This window comes from Vitis riparia, chromosome 5 (assembly GCF_004353265.1).
Source record: "Vitis riparia cultivar Riparia Gloire de Montpellier isolate 1030 chromosome 5, EGFV_Vit.rip_1.0, whole genome shotgun sequence".
Taxonomy (NCBI): Eukaryota; Viridiplantae; Streptophyta; class Magnoliopsida; order Vitales; family Vitaceae; genus Vitis; species Vitis riparia.
Window position 1 is genome coordinate 1347678 of NC_048435.1, and position 24828 is coordinate 1372505.

At 36.3% G+C, this 24828-nt stretch overlaps 4 protein-coding genes across 4 annotated transcripts; all 4 read left to right on the forward strand.

The window, feature by feature from the left end:
* Window positions 1-2326: 2326 nt before the first annotated feature.
* Window positions 2327-2662, forward strand: LOC117914440 (transcription factor UPBEAT1-like). The gene has a single exon (XM_034829787.1). The coding sequence runs from the start codon at window positions 2327-2329 to the stop codon at window positions 2660-2662; it is 336 nt and encodes a 111-aa protein (XP_034685678.1).
* A 941-nt stretch (window positions 2663-3603) lies between these two features.
* LOC117913876 (probable prefoldin subunit 3) lies at window positions 3604-9900 on the forward strand. Its single transcript, XM_034828971.1, has 6 exons — window positions 3604-3856; window positions 6193-6250; window positions 7832-7903; window positions 8887-9006; window positions 9097-9198; window positions 9506-9900. Exons 1-6 carry the CDS (start codon window positions 3720-3722, stop codon window positions 9584-9586), a joined length of 570 nt encoding a protein of 189 aa, XP_034684862.1. The 5' UTR covers window positions 3604-3719; the 3' UTR covers window positions 9587-9900.
* A 7171-nt stretch (window positions 9901-17071) lies between these two features.
* On the forward strand, window positions 17072-18803 carry LOC117913896 (probable WRKY transcription factor 48). The gene is made up of 3 exons (XM_034829000.1): window positions 17072-17564; window positions 17864-18007; window positions 18120-18803. The coding sequence occupies exons 1-3, from the start codon at window positions 17185-17187 to the stop codon at window positions 18523-18525; spliced, it is 930 nt and encodes a 309-aa protein (XP_034684891.1). The 5' UTR covers window positions 17072-17184; the 3' UTR covers window positions 18526-18803.
* A 4528-nt stretch (window positions 18804-23331) lies between these two features.
* LOC117913803 (peroxidase 40-like) lies at window positions 23332-24791 on the forward strand. The gene is made up of 4 exons (XM_034828850.1): window positions 23332-23610; window positions 23699-23890; window positions 23965-24130; window positions 24192-24791. Exons 1-4 carry the CDS (start codon window positions 23371-23373, stop codon window positions 24593-24595), a joined length of 1002 nt encoding a protein of 333 aa, XP_034684741.1. The 5' UTR covers window positions 23332-23370; the 3' UTR covers window positions 24596-24791.
* The last annotated feature ends 37 nt before the right edge of the window (window positions 24792-24828 follow it).

Here is a 24828-nt window from a genome sequence, read left to right on the forward strand (position 1 = left end):
TTATATAAGAATATGATAATATAAAAATATATATATATATTTTAAAAATAATAAAAAAGCCCACGTGGGCTTAGAGGAATAATATCTTAACTAATTCATGTGCTTATGCTAAATAATTTCTTTGTTGTTGTCATGTCCATCCACTCCATGGGTGTTTTCTCCTCTTGTCCTTTGGCTGCTCTAGCCCTTTGTTAGGATTCTCCTTCCTAGTATTTGATTATTTGATTGGCTTTTGAAGCTATGCCATATATTTGTTTTATTATATAGTTTTGGATAATTTAATATTAGTATTAATCCCATTTTTCATTCATTTGTCACTTAATTATGACTCAAATCTCAATCAATCGATCATTGCAAGTCCTTTTTCTTATTAAAGGGGTTTGAATGTTCTTTTGTAATTTTCTAATTATGTGCTTGGTATATATATATATATATATTTGTAATTATTATAACCTATGTTGTCATACCATAAATTTACATCATTTAAAAATAAGGTATAAATTGATGTTGAATACATGACTTCCATTAGCACAAATTTTTGTAAATTTAATTTTAAAAAAAATTCTAAAATTTTTCGTACTGTATAAAAACAAGTTTAAAATAATATTTATTATTATTATTATTATTATTTTTGTATTGGTTATAAACTTCGTACTACTCCATGGCCAGAATAATTGGACCAAACCCTTTAATATAAACCTTCAAAATGGAGCTGAAACGCACAAAATGGATGGTTGGATTTAGCCCAAATAGAACCGGGCTGGGCCCAACGCTTGGCTGGTGGCTAGGAATTAGTTTTATAGCTAAAACTAAAGAAAGCAGAAAAATAAGCCCAATAATTAATCAACCCACTAAATCTGGATTATTTTAACCCCAACTACTCAGCCCCAAGCCCATATGCACCATGCAAAGCCAAGAAAGTTTAGAATTTTTTTGCTTAAAAACACAAAATAATTATTTTTGGACATCCTAATATTTACCCAGAGAAATGCTTCTAAAACCTTTAATTTTGTTTGGATAGGAGGAAAAAAAATGAAAAAATCTATCTTTTTTTGTATGGCCTACCATCATTAAAGAAAAAATATAAAGAAAAATTAAGTAAAATGACAATAAAAATTTATATTTTTAAACTAAAAATAAAAAGATAATAAATAAATTTAGAGAATCACATGAGAAAATTGAACAAAATTTAAATTTTTCTTTAATTTTTCTCCTTATTAGCTTTCTTTCCATCACACTTCCCTTTATATCAAGAACTCAATGGCATGCTTCCATGAAGAGAACAACACAAATTTTGATATGGGTCGGTCTTGAACCATTAAATTAAGGCTTAGGGAGCCTAAGCCATTTGCATTTGGTTAATAAATACACATTATAAAGCAGTGTTGTGGTAGCTCAAGGCACAAGAACGGAATCATATGGACCAAATGCATTAATATAAGAAGATTCTACGCCATAATCCATGTGCCTAGCCGCTAATGACTCTTATGAACTGTCACATTGTTTGGTCGATGGGAAAATACTAATAAAGGAAACCATGAGTAGTAAGGCTAGGCAGCAAAGTAGAGGAGGGGGTGTCCCATTAACTCCAAACCATGCATTGAACCAGACACGTTAGGACATGGCTCATAAACATTGTTTGGACGGCTAGAATTCGATTCACCAACCTTGAGAAAAATAAAAGAAAATCATTATATTGGAAAACCCAACATGAGAATCTAAGGTTAGAGCATTGAGAAAAGTACATAGTCAGCAGCATACAATTATTTTTCAAGTGGGAAACATGGGGATGATGATTGTGAACCCTAGATGTTCCCATTGATTGAGCTGGAGGAGGTAGATGAAGGACCCAGATGGGGATTTGAATATTCATTGAATTTGGAAAGAAGAAGAAGGAGAAGAAGAGAAAAAAAGAAAAAAAGGAATAATCCAGGGTGTTTTGATGAGATGAGGATAAAGAAAGGAAGGGAATAGGAAGTTGGGTGTGTTCTTGAGGAATCATGTGAGAGCATGTGGGTTTTGAGTTGTAGGACATGGCCAAAACACGAAGCAAAGGTTTAGGGCACTTGGGTCTCCCACATTCATTTATCCCCATTCTTTTGGAATTCTTCTTGTAGGGTCTCCCTTGCCTCTTACACCATATTATCCACATCAACCCCAATCCCAAGTCCCAACAACTTATAAAGACCCCTTCTATCTGCCCTTTTTCTCTTGGCAGCTTTTCTATTTCAGTTTTCGTAGTTTCCCACTTTCTCCCCTTTTTAAGGGCTTAAGGCAACTGGGGTCTTAGGTCTTAAAACTCATAACTCAATTCCTTGGTCACTTCATGGGGGCTTCTCCAAATCCACCCGCTAGTGCCCGTGATTTGAAGGGCATGGTCCTTCAAAACAGGGCAAAGAGAAGGCAATGGAGGAAGAGAAGCATTCGAGGTGGCACTCAGAGGAGGATCTTGCTGAAGAGGAGGGCAGTTCTAGAAGGTTCTAGGAGGCTCAGAAGTGATGGGGTAATGAGAAGGGTGAGAACCCTCAAAAGTCTTGTCCCAAATGGCCAATCCATGGGCTTGGACGGCCTCTTCGCAGAGACAGCTTATTACATCATGTGGTTGCAAATGAGGGTGAAGGTTATGAAGACCATGGTCAACTCTTTATCAACTTGTGATTGAGAAAATAATCTCATATACTTTCACTTGGAAAGGTTGAGTTTCATTCAATTCAACTCTTTATAAGCCCATATTTCATGTAATATTTTAGTGTACAAAGTGAAGTGGGATATATTCCTATGTACCCATTTCAAGTTTCAAGCCACTATTTACTCTATGGTCTGTCTGTATTTCAGTTTCAGAGAAAAAATTAATAATAATAGTAATAAAAATAAGTGGATTACTACTTACAAATCTCTAGGACTAATAGCTTGAATTTGATTGCCATCTTGTTGAAAATTTTGCATTAAGGTAAACACTTGAAAATCAAGGATTCTGGCCCTTGGGCCCTCTCCAGTTTGCTACACCTTGGGCCAAGACTTGTTATATAACTTATATTCAGTTATTGGGCTAAACGAGCCTCCTAATTGGGCCAGGGCCCAATTTTATGGACTCTCGTGCCTTTCTCCTCATTACGGATAGGGCTGCTACTTGGGCTGATTCATGACTAACTTGAACCCAACCTAACCCAACTTTAACAAAATACGCTCAGTCCAAACACGATTCAACTCATTTTTGTTGAGTTCGGATTAATTGAATTAGACTTGGTTGAAATTCATCGATATTGTTTTTAATTTTTTTTCTATATATTTATATCAAATTTTAAGATAATAAAAATATATATATATGATATAATTATAATTTAATATTTGAAACTAATTAATTTAAAAAAATTGGGTGTGAGAAGTTTTAAAGAGGAAAATGAGATGAATAATTGATGGTTATGACTAAAAAGGGTATAAATTTACTTTCAATGCAGAACAAAGTAATTTCATTTAGCTTATTATGTTAAGTTAATTTTAATTTCAAGTAAAATTATTGAATTTTTTTTGCCACAACCCAAAGCGACGTCGTGCCGAATAATAAGAGAAGACTGAGAAACGACGCGTTTCTCGGCTCCTTGTTGCACATCTCGCCCTCGCGGCATCTCTTCCCCTAAACCCAAAAACACACTCGAGACTAGAGAGGGAGAATCGCGAGTCTACCATCTCTCTCTCTCCGTGGGATCGTTCTGGCGACAATGGCTTCATCATCATCATCTCCTGCAGTTACTGAGCGACGAGGCATTCCAGGAGCTTCCTTTGTACACGATGTTCAAACCTATCTTACTGAATCAGGCCTCGATTGTAACTCTGCCCTCGCTTTTCTTCAAGAAAGGTCACCTCTTTCTTTCTCATCTCTCACTTCGCTTCATTCTATGTAATCTCTCGCCTATGAATCTAGGATCAAAATCTGACCTTTGATTGAATTTTGCTGACACTCTTCAATGGCTTGCGACATCCCTTTTGACTCTTTCAATGATATAAATTTAGTTTTTCTTCTCTCTGATCTAAATTGGTTGTTACCAGTACATGATCTTGCTCCATATTTGAGATGAAAAGGCTTGGCGTTGTGTTTGGTTGCCGAGAAAGGGAAGGAAAAGAAATTGTAGTCTTTTAACCTCATGTTTTTCTTAAATTAGGAGTTGTGGAACTAGAACCCTCGTTCAATCTAAAAAATCATTCCCTTTCTCGGTTTTCTCTGTAACCAAAACGAATGGTCAGATGTGAGCATGCTCGTACTTGTTGTATCTGGTATTCTGACTCTTTATTTTGTAAGATGAAGTCTCTCAAATGCAAATTTTTGGGATGGGACATTGTTGAGTTAGGTTGAGTCCAGGACACTTCGATGTAATGGTTAAATTTCGAGTGATGTTGCCGTTGCAATTATATTTTGGAAGTTTAGTGATGTCTAAAAGAAAATTATCAATTTTAGGTCTATTAGGTTTTCAATTTTGGTTTGGTTAATATATTGATATTCTTGATAAGAATGAAATCAGGTTAGGAATGTCTTGAGAACTACCACAAAACTCCAAATTCTCGAATCTGAAATCTTCTGAAGTGAAAAGAAAAACAAAAATAAAAAGGGTAGTCCTTTTGTAAATGTAGCTCTACCTCTCATTACCAGGGTTCCTACAAAAGTTTGGGTCTTGTAGGTCTTCTTTTGTCAGGGTCTTGTAGGTCTCAATTCAAGTTATTGACACTCATGACAGCAAGAAAAATATTAAGAACCTTAATATTTTTTAGGGTTCCTAAGAACCTTCCATTCTTGGCATCCATACCCCTTGATAGAACATTAGAAACTTTTCCATTCAGCGGAATGGTTGAAGTGCATAGGTTGAGGATTTTACTAGAATTAGCTGCATGGGCTATGATTATTCAGAAATTTCTGTGGATAACGATTTAAAAGCAATATTGATTGTGATATGGGGTAATGCCCTTAACTTTCCTGATATCCTTTTAAAAGGCCTGAATTATTTCTTGAGAAAAACATTCAGCATCAGGCTTGCTAATGTGGAATTTTATTGTAAAAATTTGTGATACAAAATATGATACAGTTCTATGCATCATCTCTTAAGAGTATCTTAAGGTACAAGACACAATATATATATATATAATATACTATATCTCTGATATCTGCACCCTTGATTCTTTTTTAATTGTTTTAGGAAAAGTGAAGTTCCGAAGCCTTTTTTTTTCTTTTCTTTTTGTGGCACTTAGAAAGGCCATTTTGTACTTTCACTTTCTTTTTTGAAAAAATTGTTTCTTTCTAGCCTCTTTCCCATATCAGAGGACGGAAGGATAATGATGAACGTTGAAAGTTATAACTTTGAATATGCCACATAGACACATTTCTGTACAGGCAAACATGCCACATGGATACATTTCTGTTATAGAATGTGTTTGGTAGTGGTTCTATTGGAAGTGTTTTCTCTAAAAGTGTTTTTAAGAGAATCGTTTATCTATTGTTTCTCTAGAAAACACTATAAGTGATTTTTAAAATTTTTAAAAGTGTTGTCTAAATTTTGCCAAACACCTAATTTTTTTTTCAAAAACACTTTTTAGGCTAAAAACGCTTCCTAGAATCACTGTCAAATAGACTTATAAACAAACATGCCAAATATGCGCACATAGGTCTATAGAAATAGGTAGCTAACTTTGTATATTGGTTATATTGCTTGATATTTCTTGCATGCTTTATTGAAAGATAAGAGAATGGCAAATAATATGATTAGTGTATTTACAACCATACATGTAGGTTAGCTTTATTGCATTAATCCGTGTTCTGTTGTAAGCTATATTGCTAGCTATTACACTGTAATATGACTTATTTGCTTGTAGTTTATTCATTTGTCATGAAATTTTATAACTCTTACAAGTTCTCAAGTGATGAGATTTATAAAATATTTGCTCATCATTCTTTGTGCCTTGATCTTACTCACTGCTGATTGTCCACATTTCATTGATATTCTTTATCATGGTCTGAACCATCTAAATTAAGGGTTCATTAATGTTCAACTAGAAGAGCGGCGCTAATCTCATGCTTTTGTAAAAGAACTAATTCCGAATGATTCAACTATGCATGGAACCATATTCAGAGTATTTCACCATAAGTTTGTTTCTGAATTTATTTAAAGATTTTTTAACTTATCTTGGTTCCCTGATCTTGTGCAGACTTCAGCAATACAAGTTAGTTGAGATGAAACTTCTTGCTCAGCAAAGGGATCTTCAGGTGCTCTTTCATTGAATTTGTGCTTTCTTTATTGTGTCTAATAGTGTCCATGTTTCATTTCTTTGCATGTAATGTATAGAGAAAGCTTTAATCAATTTGACCATTAGTGAGTTAAAGAGAAATTTAATCTTGATTGGAGCTCAAAGTACTCAAATCATAAATTCATAATATCTTATATAAACTATACATTAATGGTGTGTGAATGGGTTCTTTCAATTGTACTTGTTTGTTTCGATTTGTGGGCATTTACAGGACAATTGCACCTAGACACATACAGATTGTTGGACATGGCAACTTTTTATAATATAGAGTCTGTTGTTTGTGTGGAAGAATCATGGACAGTGCTTCTGGTAGTAAAGTCAAAATAGTTTGACTCTAAGCCATAGTACAGCTAATTCTTGGGCATCATTCTTCAAAAATTCTTAAATAATGAAGAAGCAAGAAGGTAATAACCTGAGCTTGATGCTTTGCCAGACTTAATTTTGTGATAAGTTGTAGAGCCCATTGGCAATTTTCTATAAGTTTCTTCTTTATCTATAAAAGAAATTAGGAGCTGTGTAACCCTTGAATTTAATTTTTTTTTAAAAAAAAGAAAAAGAAAATTTTGGAGATTGACTGCAAAATTTTGAGCAAATGCATAATGCCTAGAGCTAGGTGGAGCCCAAGTAAGGTTCTTTGGGTAATGGAATCCAACTATCGTGATTGACTCCTCATCATGGACTTGGGGTGGCAGTGTGTCACTACTCAGGTAATCCAGTGGTCCCACCCCTAGTCGGTGGGCAAGGATAAGGGGCAGATTTGGGACAAAACATTCTATCCCTTGGCAGTCTCCAGACAAGATTATTACATATGAAGCATCCTTGATAGGGTTGGGACCATTGTATCTCCAACCCTTCCTGTTGCCATCCCTACAAGGGACTAAGCAAAGCACAAACTTCATAACAAAGTCCTACATAAATATTCTGTATCTACTTGTTATTTTGCCCATTCTGAAAGTACACTTAGGCAGTCACATTTTTTTTTATATATTCAGGCTTCTGTTGAACAACTCATGTACCATGTCAAAAGGTGTTCAACACACTAATTATTGATGACTGGAAGCTGGTCAATATATACTCAGCCATCCAGTCACATTGTAATATGTTAAAATTTGTATAAAGGTTGAATGTAATTGACAGCTGGATAATTGCAGTACAACATAGAGAGTTTGCACCATAAGTTGACCCCATTTTATGGCAGCATTGGGAATGATATCCTCTAATTCTTTCCCCAATTTGTAACATTTAACTTACTTCGTTCTTTCTTATTTTGAAATCATAGTTTAAGTTATTGCTAATTTTCAAATTATATGCTAAACATATTTTGGAGACTTTTTATTCCTAACTATGGATTCTTAATGTAACCCACATTTGTATATATTTTTTTTGTTTGTGGTTAAATTTTAATGTACAAGCCCTGATCAAGATTTGACCTTGTGGAATCAACTCACTCATAATAATCAAGTTTGTGTTAGTTACTTTTTACATTTTGTTTTCTTCTGCAACAAGTTTGACTCACTTTCTTGTTTCTTGTGGATGTCAGGCAAAGATCCCAGACATTGAAAAGTGCTTAGATGTGGTTGCCACTTTGGAAGCTAAGAAGGGTACTGGTGAGGTTCGTCATTTGTAATGTTATGCATTTGTGCCATTATGTTGTAGTTTAGTAGGTTATACTTTTCAAGCTCTTGATTTGGATACTCAAGCGTAACTGGGTAATAATATTAATTTGTACCCCTTTGGGACAGTGATTCATTAGTGGTAGAACAAAGAGCATAAGTTCTGTGGCTTGTTTTCTATGGTTGCATATTAATTTGATGCAGAGGAATCACTTTGACTCATGGATTTGCTGCACTTGAATCCATGGAATTAGTTTATGAAATGGTTATGAACTTAACTTTAATGTGAGAAGGATTAAATCTACCTGAACTTCGCAAAGTTGCCGATAGAACTTTATTCCAATATGAATGGAGAAACTTGACTTTAAATTTAAATATGTTAAACCTAGTTGTTATGCTCAAGTAATGAAACTTGTCTGATGACTGGATGACTCCATTATCTAGTGCTGATGTTAAACGTGAAAGCATAGCTTCACCACATGACATTACTCTAATCAATCTTTTTACATTTGGCTTGCAAGATGTTGATATCTATAAAGCTGTCATAACCCATATAAAATCTTTTTCACCCACATTAGCTTAAAAGGAGCTGTAGTTTTTCTTGGTCACAATAATATGCAACAGAACCACAACAAACCTGCTTATACTGTGATGTGATAGTGATAAAGATAGTATATGTCTACCTGACAAACATTTACCAGACAGGTCTTCCACAACAGGAACAATATCTGATTCTTGCAAGTTGAATTCTGAGACCTACTTTATTGTCAATCGTGCACCGATGAATGTCTTAAGAGGTGCCTTGTTCCTTATGCCCCATCTTTTGTGTGAAGGAAACAACTGACACCTGCCTACAGTGGCACGTCATGTCTTTTTTAGAAATCTGAATTCCACATCCTTTCTTGGGGATCATGTCGAGATTTAAACGGTACAATAAGGTATAATAGTTTATGTTTTTCATTTCCCTGTCTTTTATGTGCAGCCGCTTATAGCTGATTTTGAAGTCTCCGAAGGCATATATTCCCGGGCTCGGATTGAGGATACTGATTCAGTGTGTTTATGGTTGGGAGCAAATGTTATGTTGGAGTACTCATGTGAAGAGGTTTGCTACTTGTGAATACCAATGCTGTTTATGTGACCTTTATGTATTAAGATCACATGCATAATTCTTGCATAACTTTTTTTGGTGCAGGCCACTGCTCTTCTCCAAAAAAATTTGGAAAACGCTAAAGCCAGTCTGGAAGTTCTTGTTACTGACCTACAGTTCTTAAGGGATCAAGTGACAATTACCCAGGTACTGTTGGCATACATGCCAAATTCTTTAATCATTCCCCTAGAAGTGCTAATTACATGAATTCAAGCTAGTCTGAAAGTACAGAAGATTGTTCTGCATCTTGCATTGATGTCAATAAAAACAGTATAGCCATCAAAGCAATTCTGAGCACAAGGGATAATAACCTTTAAGTTTGTTTTTGTAGCCGATTAACTCTTGAATATAGGATGTCTATAGATCTTATGATCGGTGTTCAATTTAGGAACCTGATTCACTTCTAAACATGCTTGAGCTCCCATTAATCCTTCTCTTAACTGTTATTGAGCAGGTCACAATTGCTCGTGTGTATAACTGGGATGTTCATCAGCGGAGAATTCGGCAAGCTGCTGCTGCTGCTCAAGACTCTTGAGGAAATTCTCATAACCACCCAGATTAAGAGGTGCGAGAATTTGCTTTTAAGACTATGTTTCAGATCTTTCTTGCTACTTCCTTAAGGGAACGGAATGTCTTTTTCTCCCATTAATTAAATGTTTTACAAAATAGATCGTCCCTCGTCCCTTATTCATGCTTCTGATTCCAGATCATGGTTCCTTGAAAGGTGTTTGTTGGTGAAGTAAGAATGTGATATTTCTAGGACCAGTTTTGATAGATATTGTGATTTTGGAGCTTCAGCTGTAACATCTGTATGATTATAAAAATTGCTGCAATTTTACTTTTGTGTCATTTCTCCATTACTTGTTTCCATTATAGTATTAAAAAAGAATCCCAAAATCATGCCACTGGTGGTAAACTTTGAAAACTTGGATTAATGGCGGAAATGATAGGACCCACAGAAGCTTCCATCTAAGAGTAATTCGTCGGCCAACGCCCAGTGAAGCTGCACGGCCCTTTCGTCTGTAATTATATCAGCAGAGTCAGCACCATCTTATCCTTCCCGCAAAGGGGGTCGTGTTTTCGGGTTTTTAGTATTAAAATATCACAGTTTTGAGTCATAAATGACATGATATCGTCCTTAATCCACGACTTAGTCAATTAATGGAATGATACCGTTTTTGAAGACCAACCCCATTGGTGGTGAAGGGTGGCTTGTGAAGTAAGAAATTCACCCAACAGCTGGGAAGTCACCGATGGCATAATTCTACTGCAACATTTCTATTCGACTCGGATCATCAGGTTGGTGGGTCAGCCCCCTAAAATGTTCCGGTGACCTGGTTGTTTATTTAATTATTGCTTGACATGATCTTGAATCTTGAAATGGTCTGGCATCCTGTTTCTACATCCAGCCTAGGTTTTTCGAACAGGAGCCCCAGGCCTGTCGGTGACATCCAAAGTCAAAAACTGGGCATTTTTTTAAATTAAACCTCTCACTGTCTCTGTCAGACATAGGAGCCTTTTCCATTTGCTTTTGCACCACACCCTGCATTTTTTTTTTCCTGTTCTCTACCTTGGGGCAATGTGCACCCACATCACCTATGTCAAAAATACATACAAATTCATGTGTTGAGACTTGAGAGTGCTGTTTTAGCATGATATTTAAAATAGTTTTTTGATGGGTATTTTTTAAAACAAAGGTTTGTTTGAAAAGGTAAATGTTTTCAACTGCTTTCATCATCTTTAAATGTCTCTTGAAAGTAACTGTTATCTAAAACATGTTTTGATTATTTTTTCTTTTGTCCTTAAATATAAAAAACTGTTTTTTGGGAACGGTTTTCAAACGCAACCTTAATTTCTTAATCCAAATGTAGCATCAAAGTGACCAAAACCATAGGTGACGGATCGAGGAGGAGGCTCTGAGATGATGCCACCGATGTCGGCCAATGGGAGTCGTCCTCATGGAGAGGAGAAAGCTTTTAACATGAAACTGGAAGCCAACAAGGAAACAGAGCCCTCCCAGAAAGCGATCTGTTGACTTCAATGTGGAACTGGTGAGTTGCATCCATCATTGATATTTTTGACTCTTTAACGTTCCGTTGGACGCAGATTTTGATTCCATTTTCACCAAATTCAAATTGCCCTCAAGGAAAAGAGTGCTGTAAATTGATGGGGACGCCTCTCTTCCTCCTCGGGCCCTATACGAATACCAAACCGGACTTGACCGCCACCCTACCCTTTAAAAAATTCCACAAAATAATAAAAAATAAAATTCAGTGAAACCATAAATCCACATCTCTGCCCTACAGAATCATCCGAGTAGAGACGATTTGGTCCACTGATTCGATATCCCATTGGTCCAATTTTTAGGGTTAGTTGACCCATTGGAGTGTGACCAACAAAGGGTGGCCCCGATCTAACTGCATGTGGTTTGACGCCACTCAATAGTCAGCTATCCACAAGTCTCCCGCCATTTCCTCCTCCCACCCAGACATTCTATTCTATATATAAATAATATAATAACACTTGTATATGTAATCCAATCACGGCCTCCATCTATTTATTTTTATTTTTATGATCTCATTTTTTTAAGCAAAAGTTACATTGGATATGCAATGGTTTTCACTTTTCATATAATTTAATTGAAAGAGTTGTTAAAAAGGAATTTGGATAATCCAAACACCCCCTTATGACAAGACATATTTCATGTGGAGGACAGAGGGCATGGGGAGGAGGAGGAGGAGGAGGTACACTTGAGATGGATGGAATAATGGGGCAAGAGAAAGAGAGAGAGAAAAAACCATCAATTTTTAAAGAGCCGTGCACGCAAAACGAGGCTGATTTGTCCGGGAGACGGGAGTTTTTATAAAGTCATCTTGTCCGTTTGCGTTATACGCGTTTTACATCTTTTATTATAATAATAGAAATGAAAACAAAAGGCTGTTGACTTTGACTTATGATCGGCCCAACTCAGTCGAAAAGAACCCAAGGAAATGACGGTCGCAGAAGTTTTCATAAAATAATGGTACTAATTACTATACACCTCCAAAACGCCGCAATCATCGCTTTGGTGTTCTCATTCATCAATCTTTAGGAGATGAATTGGGTCAACTTATTCTCTACCCCACACCCCTTGGTCCCATCTTTTTTATTCCCAAAATATCTTTTATTCAAACTACGATAAGCCAGCAAAATTATAAATCACCTATTTATAATCTTTATTATTGAACATAAGTTCTTCTACTCCCGTACAAATATTATATGACAAGAAAACTAAAATAAATAATATCAAAATAATAATAATGATGGGACCAAACGTATTGTGATTGATGTATAAGTTTATTTATTAATAAAATTGTAATATTAATAAATTAGATGAACTCAGTCAAAAGCATTTGATTTAATTAAATATTTGAAAATATTAAAACTATTGATATTTTGAGTGAAAAAGAGTGAATTTTTTAGTATTATATTAGATTCTATTTGATAATAATGATAAGGTGTCTTTCTTTTTCTTTTTTTTTTTTAATTAGAAATTAGTTTGATAATTATTTTTGAAAATGGTTTTGAAAAGCAATTTTTAAAAACTGTTTTTTAATATTTTGTACAATAAAATTTTATTTGAAAACCTAAAATATTTTAAATTTGTTTTTAATATTTTTAAAAATAATTTTTATGTTTAGTGTTTTATTTTTAATAATTTCACCATATTTATTTTTTAAAACAGTCCTTAGAAAATAACATAAAATAATAAAAAAATATTTTTTAAAAATTCTTTATTTTCTATTCTTAATAATAAAAAAACAAAAAACAGTTTTTATGTTTTTTTTTTATTTTAAAGAATATAAAACCATTTTCAAAAACAATTATCATAGACTTGGAGTGTGTGGTAAAATTTTAAAACTTTTAAAAATCACTTATAATATTAAAAAATTATTTATAATATTTTTTTAGAGTAACACTTAGGTAGAAAACCACTTGGGATAAAAATACTAGCAAATATACTCTTAATATAATTAAATTTCTAAAAAATAATGCATTAAAAGGGTTTTTTATCTAGATACAATTGGTTTTTTCTTCTTTTGGCCTTTAAACCCTAAAAAAAAAAAGTGGTAACTTGGTCAATGGATGGATTGAACTAAACAATTAGACATGGACAAGAACCTGAAATTGCAAGGGTGCTTCCTAAGCAATAAATAAAAAGAGTGTAGAATATTTGGTAATGGAAGAAAAAAGTTTGAGTTTACACCAACTGCCAATTACAACATGATGTCAACAGTCATCTAGAACAAGAATCACTAACTGCAACCAAACGACTTCGAGATCAGAAAAAAAAAACTTAAAGAAATCTAAGCTCCATACATCTGTCTACAATCAAACCTTGTGGTTAGTCTTCATTGAAGAAGCAAAAATGGTGGGATCAATGGGTCAACAACGGTCGAAGGAATGTTAATTGAACCTTTACTTTTTCCGAGAAAATTAATGTTTCTTTCTGCCCATCCTTCACCAGAAAACCATTTGCTAAAAAAGCAGTGTGATTAAACAAAGTGGTCGGTTATAGATTAGGGTTTTGCAGCATGAAATCAGGCGGTTGGAGGTTGTAATCAAAATCTTTAATCGGGCGGTTGCTTAGTGAATATTCTTCATTTCTATTAAGAAATCAAATTATACCCTACAGAGAACGTTGACACCCCTCTTTTCTTTTTATAGGTTTTTTTCTTTTTTTAATAGCATAAAAAATTATGGAAGCAAGCTTAAAAATCCCATACACTAAGGATCTTTCTTGAGAGATTATATACTCGGAATTACAACGGAAAATTAGAAGGATTGAACTCATTTTACTTGTTTTTCTTTTCATTTTTAATTATATCCGATAAATTTTAATTAAATAAATATTTTTTAAAAAATGAGTTCCAGAACTATTTTATATACCTCATGGAGGAAATAAAAATCTTGGGAAAGATCTTGGTAATGTGGGTAAAGATCGCACCATAATTTGAATTTGAATTTGCATTTGCATTTGCATTTTCATTTTGCATGTGTCTTCACATGCAAATCGCTTTGCATCCACGTCTCCTTTTGGTGGTGTCGTTGAACCAACAACACAAATGTTTTCAAAACCTTTGACCTTTGACCTTTGACTGCTGCTGCGTTCAGATTCAAATATCGGCCTATACATGCAGGGCCGACTGGCGACTCCAAGGCGGCCGCTGCAGCTTTCAGGTCTCACATATCGGCCGATCCACCCAGTGCCGACTCCTTGGATTTTTAAGTCGGCGGTGGTAAGTAGGATAGGAGACGACGCGCCTCCATGGGCGGTGATGGAGCCCTATATTGGAATTGGGTCGATCATGTGCGGATCACGCGGGAGAATAAAACCTTCTCACCTTGGAATGACTGTGTCAGTGTGTTGTTTCGTGTGTTTGTCTTGTAGGTCCCAAACTTAGCCCCCAAGCAAAACCATGGTCAACTCTACTACTAAATTATCATACAATCAATTTGAAAACAATTCTATTAGATTACTGGTAAAATACCCAATACACAACACCTCTATATGATCAAATTTTAACCGTCCGATTAATTCTTCATCATTGGAATCATCAGATTATGTTATTTATGTAATTAACTAATCATCAGAAACCTTAACGCCAATTCTTTCTTTTATTTTTAAAGAAAATATATATATTTGATTTTTATAAAAAATAAAAATGAATGTGTATATATATATAATAAATAGAATTAATTATATATAAAACATATTCACATTTTTTTAACATTTTCGTCTGCACTTTCTAGCAGCGAACACACTCCCTATTTTCCATTCATAACTTTCATGTTAATTATCTTCTTAAATAAAATATTTTTTAAATAATAGTCGTTTTCTATTTTTTTTTTAAATGTTGGAATAAAACTTATCTTTAAATTTTTATTTAAAATACAAATAATAAATAAATAAATATTTTTTTATTAAAAAAAGAGAGTAATTGATTGAAAGGAAATTGAAAAGGAGAAAGAAGTTGGAGGGAGCGTGTAACATAAGCAAGCGTAGAATATACTAAAACCGCGTAAAGTGCATGTGCTTGAGGGGCCACGGCCCCTCCGATCTGACACGTGGAACGCAGCGGCAGTCATGGCTTAGAAGAGCGATGAGGACACGTGTAGGGCATAGACTGGCTTACTTCTCCGACATTGAATTTCCAGGAGTGACAGCGACCAGAAGCCGTGCAAGGTGGCAGAGTTGAAGGGCATAATAATTAATCCCGAAAAAATAAAAAGAAATTGGAAATACCAATTGTGCCCCCAAATCTTTTCTCTTGTGTGAATTGACAAAAGAGCTTGTGGGATTTTATTCCGCAGTAGGCAACTTGTACATCGGAGCTACCATTATAGCTTTTATATGTAATCATAACTTGGAACCCAAGAAAAACCACCCCCACATGAACCTTGCTTTGGACCAATGTTTCCAACAATCAGCAATCTATCCCTTTCTAAATTCATCTATCTCACTTCCCACTTAACAAAATCTTTGATCCTATGAGCACCTAAAATTACCGAAATGAGTAAGTTAAAAACATTGGGATTTTTCTAACTATATTTTGAGATCAAGAATCAACCATCATCATCAAGAATGAGATATATTTCAATTTTTATTGATTGTGACCTTAAATTTTAATTAAAAATGGTCATTATCTTTGAGTAAAAAAATTTCCCCCACTGCTTGAATATCCAAACCCACCTCCAACGTCATAAACCTTCACACATAGAAAAAATTGATAGGTGGGTAGGGTAGGCCTACGTGTATGGAGAGGAAAGAAATGTGAGAAAGGCAGGTCACTCAAGTTCACAAATAGCAAAATAGGGAAACCTCAACATGACTTTTTTTACCCTATGCAGTACAGGGTAGTTGTTGGCTTCCAATTTGTCATTGACATGACAGTAAATAATTTAAAACCACAAAAACATTTTACTCCATAAAAAAATACGAACTTCAATCAAAAGGTCAAAAGCCAAGGAAAATAAACAATAATTGTAAAACAATTTTAAACTAACCTTAGTCAAGGACGCGACTCTAGTGTTACATTCGATGTTAACAAGGAATTTAGCAACTTCTAAAACAGAGAGAGAGAGAGAGAGAGAGAGGGAGGACATTGGTGTCATTGAGAAAAAAGAGCATGGGTAAAAAGGGGATTTCAGTTTTAGTGGAAGAAGGAGAAGGATAATAAATGAAATTATGAAAGAGGTGATTACAACAATGTGGATACTCGTCTATTTGACGGTGCACCTCTCAGCGTTTGGATTGTCGGAAAAAGAAGAGAGAGCCCATTCTCCATCGGTGACGCGCTTCTCACGTCAGCACTTGGACCGGCGCACGTGCCGAACCTTCTCTCGCACGCTGGCAACGCGGTTATTATGATTTTCTTTCTTTTTGTCATTTTGGGGAAAGTTTGTTTTTTCCTTCTCTCATGGCGCTTTTTGTTTGCATGGGATGTGCTACCATATTTCATATTCCCAAAAGTGCCCTGCTCCACCATAATTTAATAATTTTTTTAATAATATTTTGGTTTTTCAATTAAAATAAATAATTAAAAGTTATTGAAAAACATAATTTTCATATAATTATAATATTTTTATTTTATACGAAATGAGGGGGAGAAACGTGCGTAGAATTTAGGAAGCGAAGAGGAGATAGAAAAGGGCAAACTTTTTAGCCGTTAAAAGTTGAAGAGGAGAGCCGCGAAAAAGGAACTCAAAATCCAAGGAGAGATCACATGCACACGGGCCAGACCTTTTAGAGGCCACGTGTGAGAAAAGCCATGTCCACACCATAGCCGGTTAACCAGTCAAGAACACCGTATGAAAGCGTCGACCAGAGAAGCGGTCCAGTTGGCATTAATTGCCAACCGGCCTCCGTACGTACATTAACCGACACTTGCCGGTCAAAATCAATTGTCTCCAGCCAACCTCCACCCCCAAAATTAAAAATAAAATAAAATAAACCCACCCCCAAAATCCCTTCACACTCGTACCCCTAACCAAACAGTCCTTCTCTTTCTCTTTCTCTCTCTTTTTTCTTTTTTTTTCAATACTACTACAAGCAACTACAAATGAAGAAGAATCTATTCCTTTGGTGAGTAGATGGAGGAGAAAGAGCAAGTGAAGACTGAGAATTCGATGGCTAATTCAACATTTTCCGATCAGATTCCGGCGAGTTGTGCTTTTTCTTCAAGCATCTTTGACATGCCATGTGAAGTTGAAAAGGGCTCATTAGGCTTCATGGACCTGTTGGGCATCCAAGACTACAGTCCTTCTCTATTCGATTTGCTTCAGCCTCCATTGGCGCCGCACCCCCTCACTTCACCGGCTTCCTCAGCTCCGCCGGAGTCGTCGGAGGTTGTGAACGCTCCGGCCACCCCTAACTCCTCGTCGATCTCTTCCTCGTCGACCGAAGCAGCGAATGATGATCAGACTAAAGCGGCGGAGGAGGAAGAGCAAGATCAGGAGAAGAATAAGCAACAGTGAGTTCCCTGTCTTTTTTTATTTCCTTCCTTTTTTTTTTTATCTTTGTTGGTTTGTCAAGACTATTACAGTAATTTAAGTGCTTTACATGAAACATGTGGAGAGAAAGCAACAAAACAAACCCGTTCAAAGAAAGAAAAAAAAAAAAAAAAGCAAATAATAATAGTAATAATAATGGATTGGGAAATGGGTTTTCCTTTCTGCATAATCTAAGAGTGAATTCTGTGGATTTGTTAATGTTTACTGCTTCTGTTTTTGATTCTTTCTAAAGTAAAGTATTTGTGTTTTATGGGTTTAGGTTGAAACCCAAAAAGAAGAACCAAAAGAGGCAGAGAGAGCCGAGATTTGCGTTCATCACCAAGAGCGAAGTTGATCATCTTGACGATGGATACAGATGGAGGAAGTACGGCCAAAAAGCTGTGAAGAACAGCCCTTTTCCTAGGTATATCATATCCCGATCTTGGTCCCCTTATTCATTTAATTATTTTCTTAATTATGAAGCAAAAGGAAAAAAAAAAAGTGTGGAAGTAACTAAACATTTTCTTAATTTTCAGGAGCTACTATCGTTGCACCACTGCCGCCTGCGGAGTGAAAAAGAGGGTGGAGCGATCCTCCGATGATCCCACCACTGTTGTTACTACCTATGAAGGTCAGCACACTCATCCCTGTCCAGTGATGCCCCGTGGAAGTCTTGGGATTCCGCCGGAAGCTGTCACCTTCAGTGCAGCTGCTGCTTCCTCATTCGCCATGCCACAGCCTCAGTATCAGCAGCAGCAGCAACCCTATTTCAATAACTCTTCTCTTTCTTTGAACTTCAACCACATGAATTCCTCCTCCATTAACCCCACTTTCCTCCATGAGAGACGGTTCCGTCCTTCTCCAGCTTCTCTGCTGAGAGATCATGGACTTCTTGAGGACCTCCTGCCGTCCCCGATGTTTAAGGAGCCTAAAGAGGAGTAGTAGAGAGATTTTTTATCTGTATTACTGGTATGTAATTTCCCTTACTGACTGATGGAGGTTGTCTTTGGAGACGAACCCACTTCACCATTACATGTGAACCTTGCTGATTATCACTGTAAAATTACTAGCCTCAGCCTGTGAAGAACTACTTTCCTACTTTGTGGGTTTTTTTTTGTGTGTTATTCTTTGTATCTAGAGTTTAATTCAATCATGAAGACTTGGGTTTTGTATCTTCTTTATCAATCAGTTAATTATCCCATTTTTCTTCTTCCTCTTCAGATTCTTTCTTCCTCCTCTTCTTTGGTAGGAGGCATGTGCATTGATATTTTCAAGGGGTATATTAGTCATAATGTTTAGGGTTAGGGTTTCTCCATTGAGCAAGCTGGGTTTGGATTTTTCTCTTTTCTTCCTTTTTACTGTGTATGAGAATCCTTAGGGCCTACTTGTATGGGAAAATGAGACACCCTAGAACCAACTTGGGAACTTGATCCTGGGTCTTGTTCACAGAAGTTGGGAACCCTAAACGAAAATATCTTCACAGAGTTCATGGAGTTTCTACCAGTGGCGAAACATGGACCACCTCTAGTCCTTCCTCTTCTTTAATCTACATGGATCACCTCTAGCCCTTCCTCTTCTTTAATCTACATGCGATTAAGGAGCTTGGAGTCAGTGAATGGCGCTGAGAAGAACAACAAAAAAAAATGTGTATATTTCAGTATGGTTCTTGATTGAAAGGATGGTCTGAGAGATTTGGTGGGAGATATGATTGCCTTTAGGCATTGTTGATGAAAGATAGATTAGAAATGGTGAGGTCCTTGTCCATATGACACTGTCTTGCTAGGAATGTTGTAATTTTCACTTGAATGTGATTCCACTTTTAGCCCATACATATGATTTCTAGCCATGCACAGCTATGTAGAAAGACAAGCCATTAGATGAAAGGCCAATTGAATTCCACTGTTTGTAGCTTTATCCCATTCTTGGGACATCACATAAAAAAATAAATAAATAAATAAATAAATTAAAAAAACAATATTCAAAGCCATGGAGGAGTTGGCACTTGAGCTAGCTTCCTACCATAGATCTCGGTATATATCAATATTATTTGACTGTATATATACCTGATCTCCAGTTTATTCTTGGTTCTTTAGGGTTGAAAAAACAGTTTCGATCACGATATGATACAATGGAAAAGACCAAGAATAGGCCTTTAATTAATATTGACTATGTTTTCCACAAGCTAGAATTCAGAAGATGGAGTTATGTTGACAGAATTCCAATTTCAAGAGCCAGACACCCACCATACAAGCTGAGAGCTTTCAAAGATATTACAGAGATACAAAATCTGTCTTCATAATTCTTACCAGTAGTTTTGCTCCATAAACTTCCTTATAGTCCGTAATCTGCAGCTCAATGAAGGGTTCTACTGAGATCACAAGAAGCTGGTGGTTGAAGATATATGTATATATAAGAGAAAGAACATAATAAAGGTTCTTGTTTTTTCCTCTCATGTGTGCAGCAGGTGAATATTCTTGTATTGATGAAGAGTGTTTGATCCTTTAAGCATCATTATTGGGAAGTGGAAAAATAGAAAAGGCAGCCTTTACCAAGAATTGTTCTTGTATTCTAATCTTTACAGCCACTAATACCTTTTCAAATGGCAAAATGCTTACTTTCTTTTGTGCTACCAAACACTCCAATTATATAGAGTTCATTTCCTCCTACTCAAACCTAGTAGAGCAATTGTAAATTGGAAGGCAACCCCATGACTTTTGCCATAGATAAGAACATTGTAGTGTTAGATTTAGCCATAAAACTTGCTTAAATCACTATCTTCCTTCAAAGTTCTGAACTAGCCATTCCTTGGGTTGGCCTCCAGATGACTAGAGTCTCGAGCTTATCGGTCTCAAATTTTCCTTCCAAAAGCATATAAAAACCATTCGTATAGCTGGAAATCGACAAGTATCTGCATTTTTTTTTGGGTAGAGTATAGAGGTATTGTCTTTTAAAATTACCTTTTGGACCTTTTTATTTGTGAAGGATAAGAATCCATGAAATATATATATATCATAATGATGGTGGGAATGCCTTTCAGTTTCACATTCAACTTAGTCAAAAGTAGATGCCTCTAATCTTAAATGCCAAATTTTCAGCCACCTTTTTCGCTTATAATAGTTCATTTCAGACCGAGAAACAAATCAAGAAAATGAACTATTCTAGCAAAAATACAAACATGTAATGACCATTCATTGAAAACAGCAGGTAATTTGTATGCTTCACCACCATGATTTTTCGGACAAAGCTCGAACGGATTATCTTAAATACAGACTCCTCTCATTCAAAGATGTTGTCTGTGGCATTATATGAAGCACAAGCTTCATTCATGGTGGAGAGTTCCGCTGGTTTTGCATGAGAAGGGCCAATTTTCAAACCCTTAAAAGAAATTATTAACTGGCGTTAGAAAGATTCTGTCAGTTCATATTTATACTGCCATTTACCTATTTGTTATTGAATATTTTTGTTGAATGCAGAATGAAGGAGACTTTTTGTATGGGTTTGTGGAAAATATGAGGAGGAAGATGAATATGGTTGCTTTTTCTGTACTGCCCACACTCATTATTCTCAGGGTACTAATCATCCTTTCTCCTTTATTTAGTGGGCTGCTGATGGGTCATCTTGGATTTATGGGCCCCCACAGACATACTTGGTACCACCTTTTTGTACATGGTTTTGAAAAAATCTCTTTTTACATCACATGTCACATACCCATTTCATTTCCTAGGCGTAAACTTCTAAACTCTCAAGGCTTCAAGATGGAGATGCCCTCATGCACACACCTAAGTTGTATTTTAGGGCTTGTTAAAAGGTAATGTATGATAGCTTAGTATTTATAATCAGTCCATTATCGGATATTATAAACTTTTGGGTCAAATTAATAAAGAATTATTTTAAACCTTTAATATGATAATACACATAAGAAACAACGTTATCCTAATAAATTATCATCAATTAGCCTAATTTTTGGTTGCAGAAGGGAAGCATTAGTATCATATGCGTTGTTGACTCGTTACTTAATAATTTAAGTTATTGGTCTAAAAAACAATAAATTGGTTAATATCTCCAAATAAAAATATGTAGAAGTAGCTATAATAACAATCTAGACTTTTCTATGGATGATGTTAGTGCTAGTTTTGAGTTAGGGCCAAATCAACACTATCACTCAAGGTAATTAATCTTCTTCATGGTGAGTCTTAGTGACAAGTTCAATGGGGACCCATACGTATGATACTTCAAGAAAAAGCTCATAGATGGACTTTTTGGTATGGGCCAGATCACCAAAAAGGCACCCATCAACTCCATTCCCCTATATTGTCGAGATCTGATTCAGCTTGTCCGCTATAACTGATCCTTCACTTTCAAAACCAGCGCAAGGTGCATATTTGTAAGAGCTAGACCAAGTCAATTATGCAGTTGTGACCATGCTAGGTCTGTGGCTGCAGGTGGTGGTACCAACTCTATACAACCCCCACCAACTCATTTTTCTCAAATCATTTTCCATTGATGTCCAACCCACTCCCTGTTTCATTATCAGCGGCAAGGGGTCAATCTAGGCCACTCTGGTTTTGAATGAAGTACTCTGTCAAAACATGTGCCAAGATCTGAAAAATATTAATAAAATTCTAAGTTTTTATTCAATTAATTACTTGCGATTAAAGACATCATCAACCATCTATCTATACATTTCGATTCTAACACCTTATCTCACCAGCAATAAGGTTTAAACTTAAGAATATGATATCATATTAAATTATCAATTTGATCCAAAAGTTTACGATGATGGAGGAACAATAAGTTTATGGGTGCGACCCAACTACAAGGCTGAAACTTAAAGACTTAAGTTTAAAATGATCAATGAACAATAAGTTTATATGGGGTATAACCTATGACCACCATTAATAGTTTCTCTTGAAGAAATGATTTGTTAAAAAAAGAAAAAGACATTTATTTACAATGTGGAGCATAATGTCCTGTTTTCTCCCAAGCATGAAATAAAAATTGTCATTAATGGGATACTGACTCTTGATAAGATAACCCTTGTTATACACCACAAGAGATTCATATATATATAGGGTCCCATAATGCATTCCTGTAGGGACCATATATATTCATCAACAGCTAACACTTTGTCAAGTCATTTACAGAAAAGTGGTTTTGACAGAAGAGCGAACAAGGGAAAAAAATTGTCACTAGAATCTGTTTCCATGACTAAAGGGAGCATGAAATCTTCATCCTTTTGGAATCCATGAGTGACACGTCATGGGACTTTAACAAGCTGGACTCCAATTTATCAAGAATAAAATGAAACTTTATTCAGAATCGTAACAAATTATCAACCAGTTGGATTGATTTCAGGTTGCTGATGGTTTGTTGGGAATTGGGATGACTCAAGGAAACAGAAGTAGGATCACAAGGAAACCATGTGTGGAAAGCAATAAACTGAGTAGTGAGGTCAGAGCTCAGACACTGTCAACATATCTTCGTGTTCCAGAATAGTACACAAGGAATTTTCTCAACTTGGAATCAGATGATATGCACTGTACAGAATGGTATTTGAGGGGGTCCCGATATGTATGAATTAAGAAGGCACATGGCTTTGGCGTTTGCATATCATCATCTACACTGACCTCCTCCAAGGCTTGACTGTGTCTTCTCTTTAACCACCCTCTTGTGCGTGAACCTCTAGTCTCTGAAACCACCTACTTTTCACTACCCAGAAGCCCTCACAACCCTCTATAAAGGGAAACTTAATTTCACCACCACAGTGATATGTGTTTAGCCTAGAGGATGGCCAAGTACTTGGGTTTCTATCTACTAGTGATGCTCAGACTTGCAATGGCATTTGCAGGCATTCTGAACGAGACCTGCTATGATGACACTGGTGGCCCATTGCGAGCCGATGAGTACCAAGATACCTGCCCGGAGGCAGAAGCCATCATCTTCTCTTGGGTGCAGAAGGCGGTGTCCGATGACCCAAGAATGGCTGCTTCACTGCTGCGTCTGCATTTCCATGACTGCTTTGTCAATGCAAGTCATCTTTCATTTCATGTGTTCATCTGCTTTTGTAGTGTAGTAGTAATGCTAATGAACACGATGCGGGTAATGAGTTTTGCAGGGTTGTGATGCCTCTGTTTTGTTGGATGATGTTGGGAGTTTTGTCGGGGAAAAAACTGCAGCCCCGAACTTGAACTCACTGAGAGGGTTTGAAGTGATCGATGAGATAAAATCAGTGCTTGAATCTGTATGCCCTGGAACTGTCTCTTGTGCAGACATTCTTGCTATAACAGCTAGAGACTCTGTTGTTCTGGTAATATATGTGATGCACTACTTCCTACATTGCTCCATCTTAAAAATAATTTCAAATTCGGTGCTATTTTACAGTCAGGCGGGCCAGGTTGGGACGTCCAGAAAGGAAGGAGGGATAGCTTGAGTGCTAGCAAAGCAGCAGCCAACAACAACATCCCTGGCCCGAATTCTAGCGTTGCAACACTCGTGGCCAAGTTCCAGAGCGTTGGCCTCACGCTCAACGACATGGTGGCCCTCTCAGGTAGCCTCATCTCCTTTTAAGTATAGATTAGTGGCGGATATTTAGATGGTTGTTTTGACAGGGGCGCACACAATGGGGAAAGCAAGATGCTCGACATTCACCTCAAGGCTAACTGGGGGCAGCAACTCAAACGGCCCGGAAATTAACGTGAAATTCATGGAGTCACTGCAGCAGCTATGCTCAGAATCTGGCACCAACGTGACGCTAGCACAACTTGACCTTGTGACGCCTGCGACATTTGATAACCAGTACTATGTCAACCTTCTATCTGGTGAGGGACTGCTTGCATCCGACCAGGCACTGGTGTCCGGAGATGATCAGACACGACGAATTGTAGAATCCTATGTGGAGGACACAATGATCTTCTTTGAGGATTTCAGGAAATCCATGTTGAAGATGGGAAGCTTGGGGCCATTGACTGGTAATAACGGTGAAATCCGGAGGAACTGTAGGGCTGCTAATTAGCCTCAACTAAGTATAGGGTCATGAAAGAATGAGAATATGACCTAGGTTGGTGCAGAAGCTTTCTTCATAGCTGGCGAGTTTAGTAAAACTAGCATTAGGGTATTATGTGTTTTCTAGGGCGTTATAAGTTTTGGCTGGATAGTTGGAACCAGCTCTAACAAGAGTGTGTTATGAAAATTAATGATATATGATATGGTTAATGACTATATACCAATCTCCCCTGTCCCAAACAC

Excerpts from the sequence above, each read along its gene's own strand:
- LOC117914440 (XM_034829787.1), top strand. The coding sequence starts at position 2,327 with ATGGGGGCTTCTCCAAATCCACCCGCTAGTGCCCGTGATTTGAAGGGC.
- LOC117913876 (XM_034828971.1), top strand. The coding sequence starts at position 3,720 with ATGGCTTCATCATCATCATCTCCTGCAGTTACTGAGCGACGAGGCATT. Across the intron at positions 3,857-6,192 it reads CTCGCTTTTCTTCAAGAAAG|ACTTCAGCAATACAAGTTAG; the intron begins GTCACCTCTTTC and ends GATCTTGTGCAG. Across the intron at positions 6,251-7,831 it reads CTCAGCAAAGGGATCTTCAG|GCAAAGATCCCAGACATTGA; the intron begins GTGCTCTTTCAT and ends TGTGGATGTCAG.
- LOC117913896 (XM_034829000.1), top strand. The coding sequence starts at position 17,185 with ATGGAGGAGAAAGAGCAAGTGAAGACTGAGAATTCGATGGCTAATTCA. Across the intron at positions 17,565-17,863 it reads CAGGAGAAGAATAAGCAACA|GTTGAAACCCAAAAAGAAGA; the intron begins GTGAGTTCCCTG and ends TTATGGGTTTAG. Across the intron at positions 18,008-18,119 it reads AAGAACAGCCCTTTTCCTAG|GAGCTACTATCGTTGCACCA; the intron begins GTATATCATATC and ends CTTAATTTTCAG.
- LOC117913803 (XM_034828850.1), top strand. The coding sequence starts at position 23,371 with ATGGCCAAGTACTTGGGTTTCTATCTACTAGTGATGCTCAGACTTGCA. Across the intron at positions 23,611-23,698 it reads TCCATGACTGCTTTGTCAAT|GGTTGTGATGCCTCTGTTTT; the intron begins GCAAGTCATCTT and ends TGAGTTTTGCAG. Across the intron at positions 23,891-23,964 it reads CTAGAGACTCTGTTGTTCTG|TCAGGCGGGCCAGGTTGGGA; the intron begins GTAATATATGTG and ends GCTATTTTACAG.